The sequence below is a fragment of the Rhinatrema bivittatum genome, chromosome 9 (assembly GCF_901001135.1).
Source record: "Rhinatrema bivittatum chromosome 9, aRhiBiv1.1, whole genome shotgun sequence".
NCBI lineage: Eukaryota > Metazoa > Chordata > Amphibia > Gymnophiona > Rhinatrematidae > Rhinatrema > Rhinatrema bivittatum.
The window spans coordinates 12,204,721-12,217,474 of record NC_042623.1 but is presented as its reverse complement, the minus strand read 5'-3'; the positions used below and the strand labels follow the sequence as shown (position 1 = coordinate 12,217,474).

The following is a 12,754-nucleotide window of genomic DNA, read 5'->3' as shown; positions in this document are numbered from 1 at the left end:
TGCAGTAATAATGGGAGATTTCAATTACCCCAATATTGACTGGGACATCACTGGGACATGCTACAGAGATAAAGTTCCTGGATGGAATAAATGACAGTTTTATGGAGCAATTGGTTCAGGATCTGACAAGAGAGGGAGCAATTTTAGATCTAATTCTCAGTGGAGCACAGGATTTGGTGAGAGATGTAACGGTGGTAAGACTGCTTGGCATTATTGATCATAATATGATCAAATTTGAATTAATGACTGGAAGGGGGACAGTTAGCAAATCCACGACTCTAGCACTAAACTTTCAAAAGGGAAACTTTGATAAAATTAGAAAAATAGTTAAAAAAAAACAAACTGAAAGGTTCAGCTAAAAAGGTTAAGAGTATGCAACAGATGTGGACATTGTTAAAAAATACCGACTTAGAAGCAGAGACCAGATGCATTCCACGCATTAAGAAAGGTGGAAGGAAGGTCAAACGATTGCCAGCATGGTTAAAAGTGAGATGAAAGACTATTTTAGCCAAAAGATCTTCATTCAAAAATTGGAAGGAGGATCCTTCAGAAGAAAATAAGATAAAGCATAAGCTTTGGCAAGCTAAATGTAAGATTGATAAAACAGGCTAAAAGAGATTTTGAAAAGAAGTTGGCAGTAGAGGCAAAAACTCATAATAAAAACTTTAAAAAATATATCTGAAGCAGAAAGCCTGTGAGGGAGTCAGATGATAGAGGGGTTAAAGGGGCACTTAAGGAAGATAAGGCCATCATGGAAAGACTAAACTAATTCTTTGCTTCTGTGTTTACTGATGAGGATGCTGGGGAAATACCTGTTCCAGAGACTGTTTTCAAGGGTAATGATTCAGATGAACTGAATCAAATCACAGTTAGCCTGGAAGATGTAGTAGGCCAGATTGACAAACTGAAGAGTAGTAAATCACCTGGACCGAATGGTATACACCCCAGGGTTCTGAAAAATCTAAAAAATGAAATTTCAGACCTATTACAATTAATCTGTAACCTATCATTAAAATCAACCATTGAACCTGAAGACTGGAGGGTGGCCAATGTAACCCCGATATTTAAAAAGGGCTCCACGGGAAATCCGGGAAACTACAGACCAGTGAGCCTGACTTCAGTGCTGGGAAAAATTGTAGAAACTGTTATAAAGAATAAAATCACAGAATATTTAGATATACATGGTTTAATGGGACACAGCCAGCATGGATTTACATAAAGGAAGTTCTGCCTCACAAATCTCCCAATTATCCCACCTGCTATCTCAACTATCACTCTGCCTCAACCAAGCCAAAACAGAAATCCTTCACATCCACGATGACCGTCCCCTCATCTCCCCTCAAGTGCACCCCCTCAAACAACCCAGGAAGCTTAAACAACCCGGGGGTACCAAACATCTCAGGAATCTCACTCACACCATCCACAAGAAACCTAGGCGTAACAATCGACAGCCAACTCAACTTTAAACGACACATCTCCAATACAATTAAGGATGGATTCTTCAAGCTTCAAACACTGAAAAAACTCAAACCCCTTCTCCAAGCGCACGATTTCCGAACAGTCCTTCAATCAATTATTTTCTCAAAACTAGACTACTGCAACTCCCTCCTCCTTGGCCTCCCAGAAATCCACATCAAACCCCTCCAAGTTCTACAAAACGCCGCCGCCAGAATCATCACTAACAACAGAAAATCCTCCCACATCACTCCCATTCTCAAAGAACTCCACTGGCTGCCCATCACACAAAGAATCCAATATAAACCCTCACCTCATGCACAAAAAAAACAAACAACAACAAAATGAACTGGCTAAACAACGCAATACAACCATACCCCACACAAAGAATTCTCAGGTCCACCAACACTGGCCTTCTTTCCGTCCCCAATCTCAAAACTGCACACCTCAACGCAACCCGCAAACGAGCCATAACAATAGCGGGCCCTACCCTATGGAACTCCCTACCCACCCATCTCAGAAATGAACACTCATTGCAAGTCTTTAAAAAACATCTCAAAACATGGCTGTTTTTAAAAGCCTTCCCACCTGACCCTTAACCTGCCCGAATGCATCACATCACTCCCCCCTCCGCATGCATCTCTCCCTCCTTTCCTCCCTCCCCTGACACTCCCACCCCCCCCTTCTCCCCCCCTCCCACCCTTCACTTACCCCCCCCAATCAACCCTAATACCTAAATTATTTTATCAACAAGTCATAATGTATATATGTTATATGCTATAATTTTATTTTTCCATGTATTTCTGTTACAATTGTTACCATGTTATAATTGTTATCATGTTATAATGTAAAATAGGGCAGAACTCGCCCTATTCTCTCAGTTACCTGGAAACAGATGTGATATCTCGATTGAATGTCGGTATATAAAATAAATAAATACATACATTATTTTTTTTGAAGAGGTGAATAAACATGTGGACAAAGGTGAACTGGTAGATGTGATGTATTTGGATTTTCAGAAGGTGTTTGACAAAGTCCCTCATGAGAAGCTTCTATGAAAACTAAAAAGTCATGGGATAGGAGGAGATGTCCTTTTGTGGTTAAAAGACAGGAAACAGAGTAGGATACAATGATCTGTTTTCACAGTGGAAAAAGGTAAACAGTGGAGTGCTTCAGAGATCTGTACTTGGACCGGTGCTTTTTAATATATTTATAAATGATCTGGAAGGGGTATGATGAGTGAGGTGATCAAGTTTGCAGATGACACAAAATTATGCAGAATAGTTAAATCTCAAGCAGATTGTGATAAACTACAAGAGGACCTTGTAAGGCTGGAAGATTGGGCATCCAAATGGCAGATGAAATTTAATGTGGACAAGTGCAAGGTGATGCATATAGGGAAAAACAACCCATGCTGTAGTTACCGTACATGATTTTAGGTTCCATATTAGGAGCTACCACCCAGGAAAGAGATCTAGGCATCATAGAGGATAATACATTCAAATCCTATGCTACTAATGCCAGCAATAAGCATTGGCTACTCCCTAAGTTAACTTTATTAACAGCATTTGTCCTCCAGGAACTTGTCCAAACCTTTTTTAAACCCAGCTGCACTAACTACATCCTCTGGCAATGAATTCCACAGCTTAATTGTACCTTGAGTGAAAAAGAACTTTCTCCAATTTGTTTTAAATGTGGTACTTGCTAACTTCATGGAGTGCCCCCTAGTCCTATTATCTGAAAGAGTAAATAACTGATTCACAGTTACCCATTCTAGTCCTCTCATGATTTTAAAGACCTCTATCACATCCCCCCTCAGCAGTCTCTTCTCCAAACTGAACAGCTCTAACCTCTTTAGCCTTTCCTCATAGGGGAGCAGTTTCATCCCCTTTATCATTTTGGTTGTTCTTCTCTGTGCAATTTCTTTTTTGTGATGCAGAGGCCAGAACTGAACACAGTATTCAAGTTCTCAGAGGCATTATGACATTCACCACTCCCTTCTTAATAATTCCTAATATTCTGTTTGCTTTTTTGACTGCTGCAGCACACTGAGCCGACGATTTCAATGTAATATCCACTATGATGCCTAGATCTCTTTCTTGGGTAGTAGCACCTAATATGGAACCTAACATTGTGTAACTACAGCAAGGGTTATTTTTCCCTATATGCAATACCTTGCACTTATCCGCATTAAATTTCATCTGCCATTTGGAAACCCAATCATCCAGTCTCGCAAGTTCTTCCTGCAATTTATCACAATCCACATGTGATTTAACTAATTTGAACAATTCTGTGTCATCTGCAAATTTGATCATCGTACCCCTTTCCAGATATCTATATATATCTATCTATATCTATATATATAGATATATATATTGAAAAGCACCGGTGCAAGCACAGAACCCTGAGGCACACCACTGTTTACCCTTTTCCACTGAGAAAATTGACCATTTAATCCTACTCTCTGTTTCCTATCTTTTAACCAGTTTGTAATCCACGAAAGTTCATCGCCTCCTATCCCATGACTTTTTAGTTTTCGTATAAGCCTCTCATGAGGGACTTTGTCAAACGCCTTCTGAAAATCCAAATACACTACATCTACCGGTTCACCTTGATCCACATGTTTATTCACCCCTTCAAAAAAATGAAGCAGATTTGTTAGGCAAGACTTCCCTTGGGTAAATCCATGCTGATTGTATTCCATTAAATCATGTCTTTCTATATGCTCTACGATTTTGATCTTGAGAATAGTTTCCACTATTTTTCCCGGCACTGAAGTCAGGCTCACTGGTCTATAGTTACCCGGATCGCCCCTGGAGCCTTTTTTAAATATTGGGGTTACATTGGCCACCCTCCAGTCTTCAGGTACAATGGATGATTTTAATGATAGGTTACAAATTTTAACTAATAGAGCAGCTCCCCTATGAGGAAAGGCTAAAGAGGTTACGGCTGTTCAACTTGAAGAGACGGCTGAGGGGGGATATGATAGAAGTCTATAAAATCATGAAAGAACTTGAATGGGTAAATGTGAATCAGTTATTTATTCTTTCAGATAATAGAAGGAATAGGGGGGCATTCCATGAACTTAGCAAGTAGCACATTTAAAACTAATCAGAAAAAAATATTTTTCACTCAACGCACAATTAAGCTCTGGATTTTGTTGCCAGAGGATGTGGTTAGTGCAGTTAGTGTAGCTGGGTTTAAGAAAGCTTTAGACAAGTTCCTGGAGGAGAAGTCCATTATCTGCTATTAATCAAGCTGACTTAGGGAATTTCCACTGCTATTACTGGCATCAGTAGCATGGGATCTGCTTAGTGTTTGGGATTCTGCCAGGTACTTGTATCCTGGATTGGCCACTGTTGGAAACAGGATGCTGGGCTTGTTGGAACCTCGGTCTGACCCAGTATGGCATGTTCTTACGTTCCTGTAGCCTGTCTAGGCAGCCTGGTTTCTTTAATTTTACAGTACGACAGATCCTAGCTGATCTCCAGCTTTCCCTTCACTCATCTGAACAAATACTACTACTACTATTTATTTTTATAGTGCTACTGGCCATATGCAGCAATGTACAGTGGTTATATGACAAGTCCCTGCTCCAAAGGTTTATAATCTAAGTGGGTACATGAAGCAACAGGAAACAAAGTGACTTGTCTCAAGATTGGGAAGAGTGGTAGTGGCAAAACTTGGATTCAAACCCAGTTTCCCTGGATGTCAGACCAAAGCTTGAACCAATTGGTCATTCCTCATCCCTAAAGGATCCTTTGTGCATATCCCATCTTTTTTAAAATTCTGTTAATGCTTTTCCCTCTACCACCCTCCATACTGTGAAGAAATATTTCCCAACATTATTCCTGGGTCCACCCTTCTCCTTTTGTTCCAAAATTATTTTTCCACTGAAAATATATATTCAGAAAGACAGAAAAACAACAGAGAAAATCAGTTAACTGTAATTGCAACTTCAGACTGCACATCACACCCTAATGAGTCAGACCCTCAAACAGTGTCAGTTTCCTTTCGTAATGCACTGAATTTTAAAAGTGTTGCTCGTGCTGAAAAGCACATCTATGCAAATACGTAGGACACGAGTGATGCATATTTTAAAAGCTGGACGTATATGCGTGTGCAACAAACATGGGTGGAAAAGGGGCAGAGTTGGAGGGCGGGGCCAACTGTTATGCACAGAATTGTATTTTAAAACTGGAGGACGCAGTGCGTGGCTTGTTATCCGAGTAACTTCACCGCCGCTCCTGAGGAGAAGCAAATCTGCAGATCTTGCGTTTTTGGGCTTACGTGACAGGGTGAGACATCCAGGTCAATTGGGGGGGGCAAGATAAAAAACCAGAAGGGTCTGGATGACCTCGAGATTGACTGGGCAAACTGGTGGATTCATTTGAAAGACTGGAAGTGTCTCTTGCGCGAGTATGTTTTTTAATTTGCTTACATGTGTGCGTTAAAGCCAGCAAAGTCCAATGTAAGATAAGCAAACCAGGTTTGCTCAGGTAACCTCTTAAAATTAGAAGCATACTTACACGTGCTAGGCATATTTTAAATCTTACATGCGTAAATGCACTCAATTTAAAATTCAAGCATTATCTCTTTCTCGTGTGCCCATACACGCATGTGTGAGTGCCCGCGTGCATGTTTTAAAATTTGCCCGTATGCATTATTCATTTCAGGCTGTGTTAACTCACCAAATGTTGCTTAAGCTTTGGCATGAACTTCTTAAATATTTTGTCATGATGTTCTTGAAATCTCATCAGTTTTGGGAAACCAGGAACAAAAAAACCTGAGAAAGGGCAAAAACATGGATGAAAGGCATTAACTTTTGTTCAACATGTATTTGCAGATTTACTCCGAGACTTTCGCTTTGTTTGTTTCCAATCACAAAAACAATCCAAATGGTGCAAGTTATACCAGTTTTGTAGACTGCATGCAGCCCTCCCTCAGGAAGCTGGTAATAACGTCTCTGCTCTCCTCTTCCCACTGTACATTTATAACCACAATTGCTAATGAAAGGAAGCTTCTTTCCCTGCAGCATTTTATTTCTTCATGGACAAATGGCAAACGTCACCAGTGTGCACCGTACCCACAATGCCAACCAATAAAGAGAGAAAAGCTTCTGTCCTTTCATGAGCACCTGTGCTGTGAAAACACAATAGGTCCACGCGTCACAAGTGACAGAAAAATACAATGCACTGCACAGCACTTTGTGCAGGGTACGAATATATAAAGCCAATCATAGCCATGTACAAGCCCAGACACTACTGTATATCCAAGAACAAGGAACAAACCGGAGACACTGTCTGAAGCTGAACCACGGTTGTCTGGAGGAAGAGACTCTTTATACGAGCACTATCATCGGCTTGCATCCGTCCACCTAACACCAACAACTGCTTTTCAGTGCTTGTGAATTGGCCTCCTGGGGCCCATCCTTGAGCAGCGGACAGAAACTCGGCAACATGCACACGCAGGAGTCGTGCTCAGTGAAACAGCTTAAAGACAGATTTACAGAGCTTTTCAAGATTGCCATGAATGGTCCCCCCTTAACGCTACAGCTCTTAATATGGTTTAGAAAAATTAGATGAGTTTCTGTTCAAATTGCAAGAGAATACAAACTGTTCAAGAACTGCTCAACAAGGAGACTTAACCAGTTCTACAAAAAAATAAAAGCATCTTACTTGTAATTTTAGTGCACACACTGAAAACTTGGCTTATCCTCTCCACTGCAGTAACGGTTTGGGACAAGGCCTCTCTGTGAATGCACTGAAGCAGCTTAATTCAATCCTCTTTGTTAAATTGTTATTCTATGCAGTGCCAAAAGTTTATGGATGTTAATTTCTTTTACAGCATCAGGTTGCCTCTTTTTCTTACACTAAAATGTTATGTGCAACTATATATCACTGCTGTACACATGCGCTTTGTAAAGCTGTATATTTTTTCCATTAAATATGACTGCAGCTTTGATTAGCAGCATGCCATGAGAGTCAATGACGAGCAGTAAGGGATAAATCCAACGCGCATCCCATTTAGAATTATTTCCCAATCATAAATGTGTTTTATAGTAAAATATGCAAGGGAAGAGTACATATAAATCTTATTTGCCAATGAGGCTTTTATGCAAAAGAGTACAGAAGAAAACCATGCCTTAAGGAACTAGAAGTAGATTAAACAATGCATAAAATAAAGTTTGCGTAATAACTCCTGCCTCCTTTGCCAGCTGAACTGTTTGTTAAATGGAACTTTTATTCTTACTTCTCTGCCTACAGCTTTCTTTTCTCATTGGACAGCCCAATGACTGCTTGGCTCCAATCTGAGAGCAGGGCCTAGAAAGTTATTTTAACGTGGTCCTGTAGGAACTGGTGTTGATATAAGTGCACAAACAGAAAGGTGATCATCAAGTACTAAAGACACAGTCTGCATCCAAAAGCTCATTGTGAAGATGGGAGCCTTATTATAGAGGGGGTGTGCAAATCAGGCCACATCAGCTGGTTGCCAACGTTTTACTAATCATGATTCATTTTTTGTTATGGAAGTCACCTTTTTTGCACTGTGAAATCACATTGATGTCATCACAATTAACTTTTAGATATGCATTTATCATTTGTAGACGTTGCCTTCAATATTCTGTGATATTTTTGTTTTTGTTCTTATACACCTGATGATTCTTTCGGAATTGGCGTTGATGTCATTCTTGCCTTGTAACCAATTGTCGTCACCCCCTCCCCAAAGTCACAGTTAAAGCAATCGCCCCAGCATAATATTAGGGAACATTTTGCCCAATACTGGGCAACAGAAACCAAAATCCTGTTAAAGGTCTCAAAGCTTTTCTCAGGCCAGCCTCTGTCATATCAACAGAATGTAATTAGATGCAGAAAAAAAAAAAGCGTGTTTAATATATGTATTCCTAATTTTAAAACCTTGTAACATCTTGCATAGAAACACCACACGAGCAAAATAATCAGCTTATTCAGTCTAGCAAAGCCAGTGCTGCTTACAGCTATTAACACCATGGAAATAAGCAGGGGCAGAAAGAGACGCACAACAGGAAACCCTAAGTGCTGGCACATTGTGGCGTGTTAAATCCAACGGCAAATTCTCCTTCTCTGCAACTGCACCCAAAGTATGAAAACCATCCTGCAGTAAGGGGCTTCCCTTGCCCTGGTATGGGAGGCAGGAGAAGAAAAGGACACATTGAACAGAAATAAACTGAGCCATAGAGAGCTCAAAATAAAAAAGTCACCAAAAGGAAGGTGAGGAGGTTAGCTGGCCTTCCCTCCCAATTGTGCTTCAGTGTTTAGCCCTCCTGTCCCACCCCAATTGCTGTTCTTTCTATAGTTTTACAAGTTGGAGAACACAGCCACCCCCACCCTCAGTTCTGAAAGATCACAAGGGCCTTGGGATCACCCTTGATCAACACCGGTCCCTTTTCCTTAATAGGTCTACCATGCTCTCTCTTCCTGATTCTACCCTCTCTCTGCCCATACAAAACCAACCCTAACTTTAATCCCACATCTCAGCCCCTGCCATTCTCACTCCTGCCCTATTCACTGATCTCAAACATCCATCATATTCTCTCCCAAAGCATCTCATGCTAATTGCCTCATTTCTTCCCTCAGTAGGGGTTATCAGTCCCAACTCTGGGCCCTCACGGTTACTCTCAAACTACAATCCCTCCATGAACCCTTTTCTCTCTGTATACTCTTCCCCTTGGTAAACTGATTGCCTCCCACGGCTTTCAGTACTATCTTTATGGAGAGAAGTCCAATATCTACTTCTTGGTACCAGAACCCTCACCAAAAATAGGTCCCACATCTCAGCCTGTTTACCCGATATTGCTTCCCACTATCACCTATCCTGGTCCATCACTGTGGTCGACACTGCCATCCTCCCAGTCTCCTCAGCTCAACGTCTTGGGGTCACCTTCTTCAAAACACTGCTAAAACATGTTGCTCCTTTCTCTAGAACACCACCAAAATCCATCTCATCCTTTGAATATACTATCTGCTGTCATCTCCTCCCACTTAAAATACTACAACCTGCTCCCCACAGATCTGCCGTTAAACTCTTTCTCTCTCCACTGCAGTCTGTTCAAAATTCAGTCATGTGACTTATCTTCCTCCAACACTGTTATCATTTAAGCTCTCTTTCCAATTCTGCATCAAGTTCAAACTTCTTGCACTCAAATACAAGTACTTTCATTCTGCAGTTCATTATCTCTCCTCTCTTATCCCCTCAGCACTCCCTCCTCTCAAATTTCCTTCATCAGGCTACATACTTTTATTTGTAACCTTCTCCTCCAACGCCGAATCGTGTTCTCACTGCACCAAATACCTGAATAGCTTTCTTGATCAGGTGAATTATATACTATCTCTTACCATATTCAAATCCCGCCTAAAAACTCACCAATTGGTTCTCCGTGATCATGGCCTTCCTAAATTTAACCATTTCTACAAACTAAAAAATATACATGTTTTCTGTGTCTTGTATTCTCCTGACTGTGCATTCCACAGACCAAGGACCGTCTCTCATGTGCATCTATACAGCATTACATGTATAAATAACCGTTAGAATTAGTGGTGTTCTTTTGAACAAATGTCAATCCAAAATCTCATTTTAGGGTGCAGAGACTAAAAATGGACAGAAAGCAGTAACAAACTGATCCTATATATTTGCCAGGCCAATAAAGGTCCTGCTCTACATTGGTCTGCAGAGGAGCCCGGAGAAAACTTATGATAGAAGGAAACTAAGAAAAAACCACAAAATTGTTTTTTTTTTTTAATTCTTGCCCAATCTGGATTGACAAGCTCCCCTTACCATGCATAGCATGTTTAGGGCCTGAGAGCAGTTTCACCAAGGCCCAAAAGGCATCTTCTTCATTCATATACATGAGGAGTAAGGCTGTGATCTGGCTCATTCCCTGACAGTATCCGACCTCCTGATAATTAATGGACACAGAAAGGAAGAGTCAAAGCAAAGCTGGTTCAGGAACATGCAACATCTCTCAGTCTGGAGGAATGAAAGAATAATCATTTATAGATTTAATTATTATTCTCAAGACAGGTCTGTCGTTCTCATGAATAACTCAGGAAAGGACTAGAATGACTGAAATCCAAAATAAAGCAGAGTTGCTTACCTGTATAACAGGTGTTCTTTGAGGACAGCAGGATGTCAGTCTTCACACAAGGGTAACGACATCCTATGGAGCCCGGCATGGAGCTTTGAACTCAAGAATGTAGAGCTTTCAGCATGCTCTATCGACCACGTGCAGCTGCAGTTATTTCTCTGGACCCTAGGCAGAGCCCCTCAGTCCAAAATATAACCAATACATGGAGAACTAGCTCACAGGGTTTCGTGAGGAAACACATCCTGCTGCCCTTGGAGGAGAACTCCTGTTACAACAAGCAACTCTGCTTTCTCCAAGGACAAGCAGGATGGTAGTTCTCACACATGGGTGAAACCCTAACTACAGGCTGGCCAAAAACAGGACAAAGTGGGGAAACCCCATAGTGCTGATGGCATCACCTTTCTCCCTTTTGTATGTGAGGCAGCCAAACCAAGATGGGGCCAGGAGGGAAAAAGAGTTGGGTTCTATACAAGAGACCCATAGGACAGACAGAAACAAAACCCAATGTGCAGCATAGGTGCCCAAGACAGCGTAGTGATGCAAATTCAGGGCGAGAAACATATTGTGCCTCCCAATAGTGAACCCTGACAAACACCAGTAGGCCTAGATCCTCCTGTAGTTCAAGAAAGGGCACAAAAACCCAACTAAGAGAAGAGCTCATAGATGAAGACCGCACAGTTTCCCCCAGTGTCACAAGACAACTGAAAACCTGGGCTGAGAAAGCCCTCCAAAAACAAAACTGCAGTTCACTAGCATCTGAACATAAGAACATTGTTGCATTCGTGCCTGTTTCTCGCCCTCGCTCCACCCTCTCTACTTATGTGGCGACTCCTTCCAGGTCTGATAGACAGCTGCTATCGCGGAGTTCTCCTGCTGCATCTCGTCGGAACCCCCGGGCTGGCTTGACGCTATGGACTTGCCATGTTCCTGATGACGTAAGGGCGGGCGCGCGCACACGCTCCAGACTTTGTACCAGCAAGGGTGCGTAACTCGGGGGCGTCCCCTCGTACTGACATCACCTGTTTTCAATTTAAAAGGTCTTTGTTTGCTAACTACAAACGAGTTAGCAAGGACTCAAATCTATCTCTGCCACATACGATTCAACCAAGCTACTCTGCTTTTGTTCTTACCAAACGTACCCACTCCTCGGGGGCTCCGCTCTCTCTATTCTTGATTTCAGATTGTTGGACGGGATCCGGTACTCGCTCTTCGAGGGCCTACGTTCCCGAAGACTCAGAAGACTCCTTCTGCCTGGAGGCGATCACAGACGTGAACTGTGAGTCCTATTACAGACAGGAACCGGTACTCGCTCCACGAGGGCCATTGTTCCTAATCGCTAAGGCTCCTTTCAGTCTAAGACATTATCGCAGGTACGGAGATTGTGAGTTACCATTGCAGACTTCAGATAGGATTCGGTACTCGCTCCATGAGGGCCTATGATCCTAACTCCTATTCTCAGACTCTTCTTCCTCAGAAGATATCGTATACCTCTATCTTACGGATTGTTATTATAGATTGCAGATAGGAACCGGTACTTGCTCCACGAGGGCCTATGTTCCACAACTCTCCCAACTCTCTTCTATTCCAGAAGCCATTATTGTGAGTTCTATTTCAGACTGCTTACAAGAACCAGTACTCGCCTGTGGCTCCTGTTCCTGAATACTGAAGACTCTCTGTTGCATATAGAAGACACTATAGAGATCTACAATTCTCAGCAACTCAGAGATTGTGGTTCTAGTATCAGAGGGACTTCAGCCCTGCCAGGCATATCGACTCACTACTGCCACCTCTTGTGATTCTACTTCCAGTCTAATAAAGAACTATCTGTCGGCTCGATCCAGTAAGGCCGCGGTAAAAACAGTGAGGTAGTGTCAGGCGCACCCTTCCTCCCCGCACGCACAGTTCTCTTCACTAACTCCCCGATACTCTCCTCTAATCGCATGCAAATGCATGCCGCGGCTTTAAAGCGGTAGGGAAGGGTTATGGCCGCGTAACCCATTTTACTGTAGGGGCGCTTAATACAGCGCCTATACAGTAACCTGGGTGCGCTGGTACCTGTCATTTCAAATGACATTTGAAATGACAGGTACCAGGAAGTGTAAAAATCAAAATTTTTAAATACCTGTCGGAGGGCCGCGTGGGTCCAGGCGGCCGGCGGGATCCGGGGGGGCCGGT

The 12,754-nt window shown here is 42.2% G+C and overlaps 1 protein-coding gene across 4 annotated transcripts in view; it reads right to left on the bottom strand.

The window, feature by feature from the left end:
- USP6NL (USP6 N-terminal like) overlaps positions 1 to 12,754 on the bottom strand; it is a 217,824-nt gene that overhangs the window by 32,915 nt on the left and 172,155 nt on the right. For all 4 annotated transcript variants that reach the window (XM_029615234.1, XM_029615233.1, XM_029615235.1 and 1 more), the window contains 2 exons: positions 10,270 to 10,390; positions 6,147 to 6,241 (listed from right to left, as the gene is read on the bottom strand). In XM_029615234.1, coding sequence (XP_029471094.1) covers positions 6,147 to 6,241; positions 10,270 to 10,390 — 216 coding nt within the window. The remainder of the gene's footprint in view (positions 1 to 6,146; positions 6,242 to 10,269; positions 10,391 to 12,754) is intronic.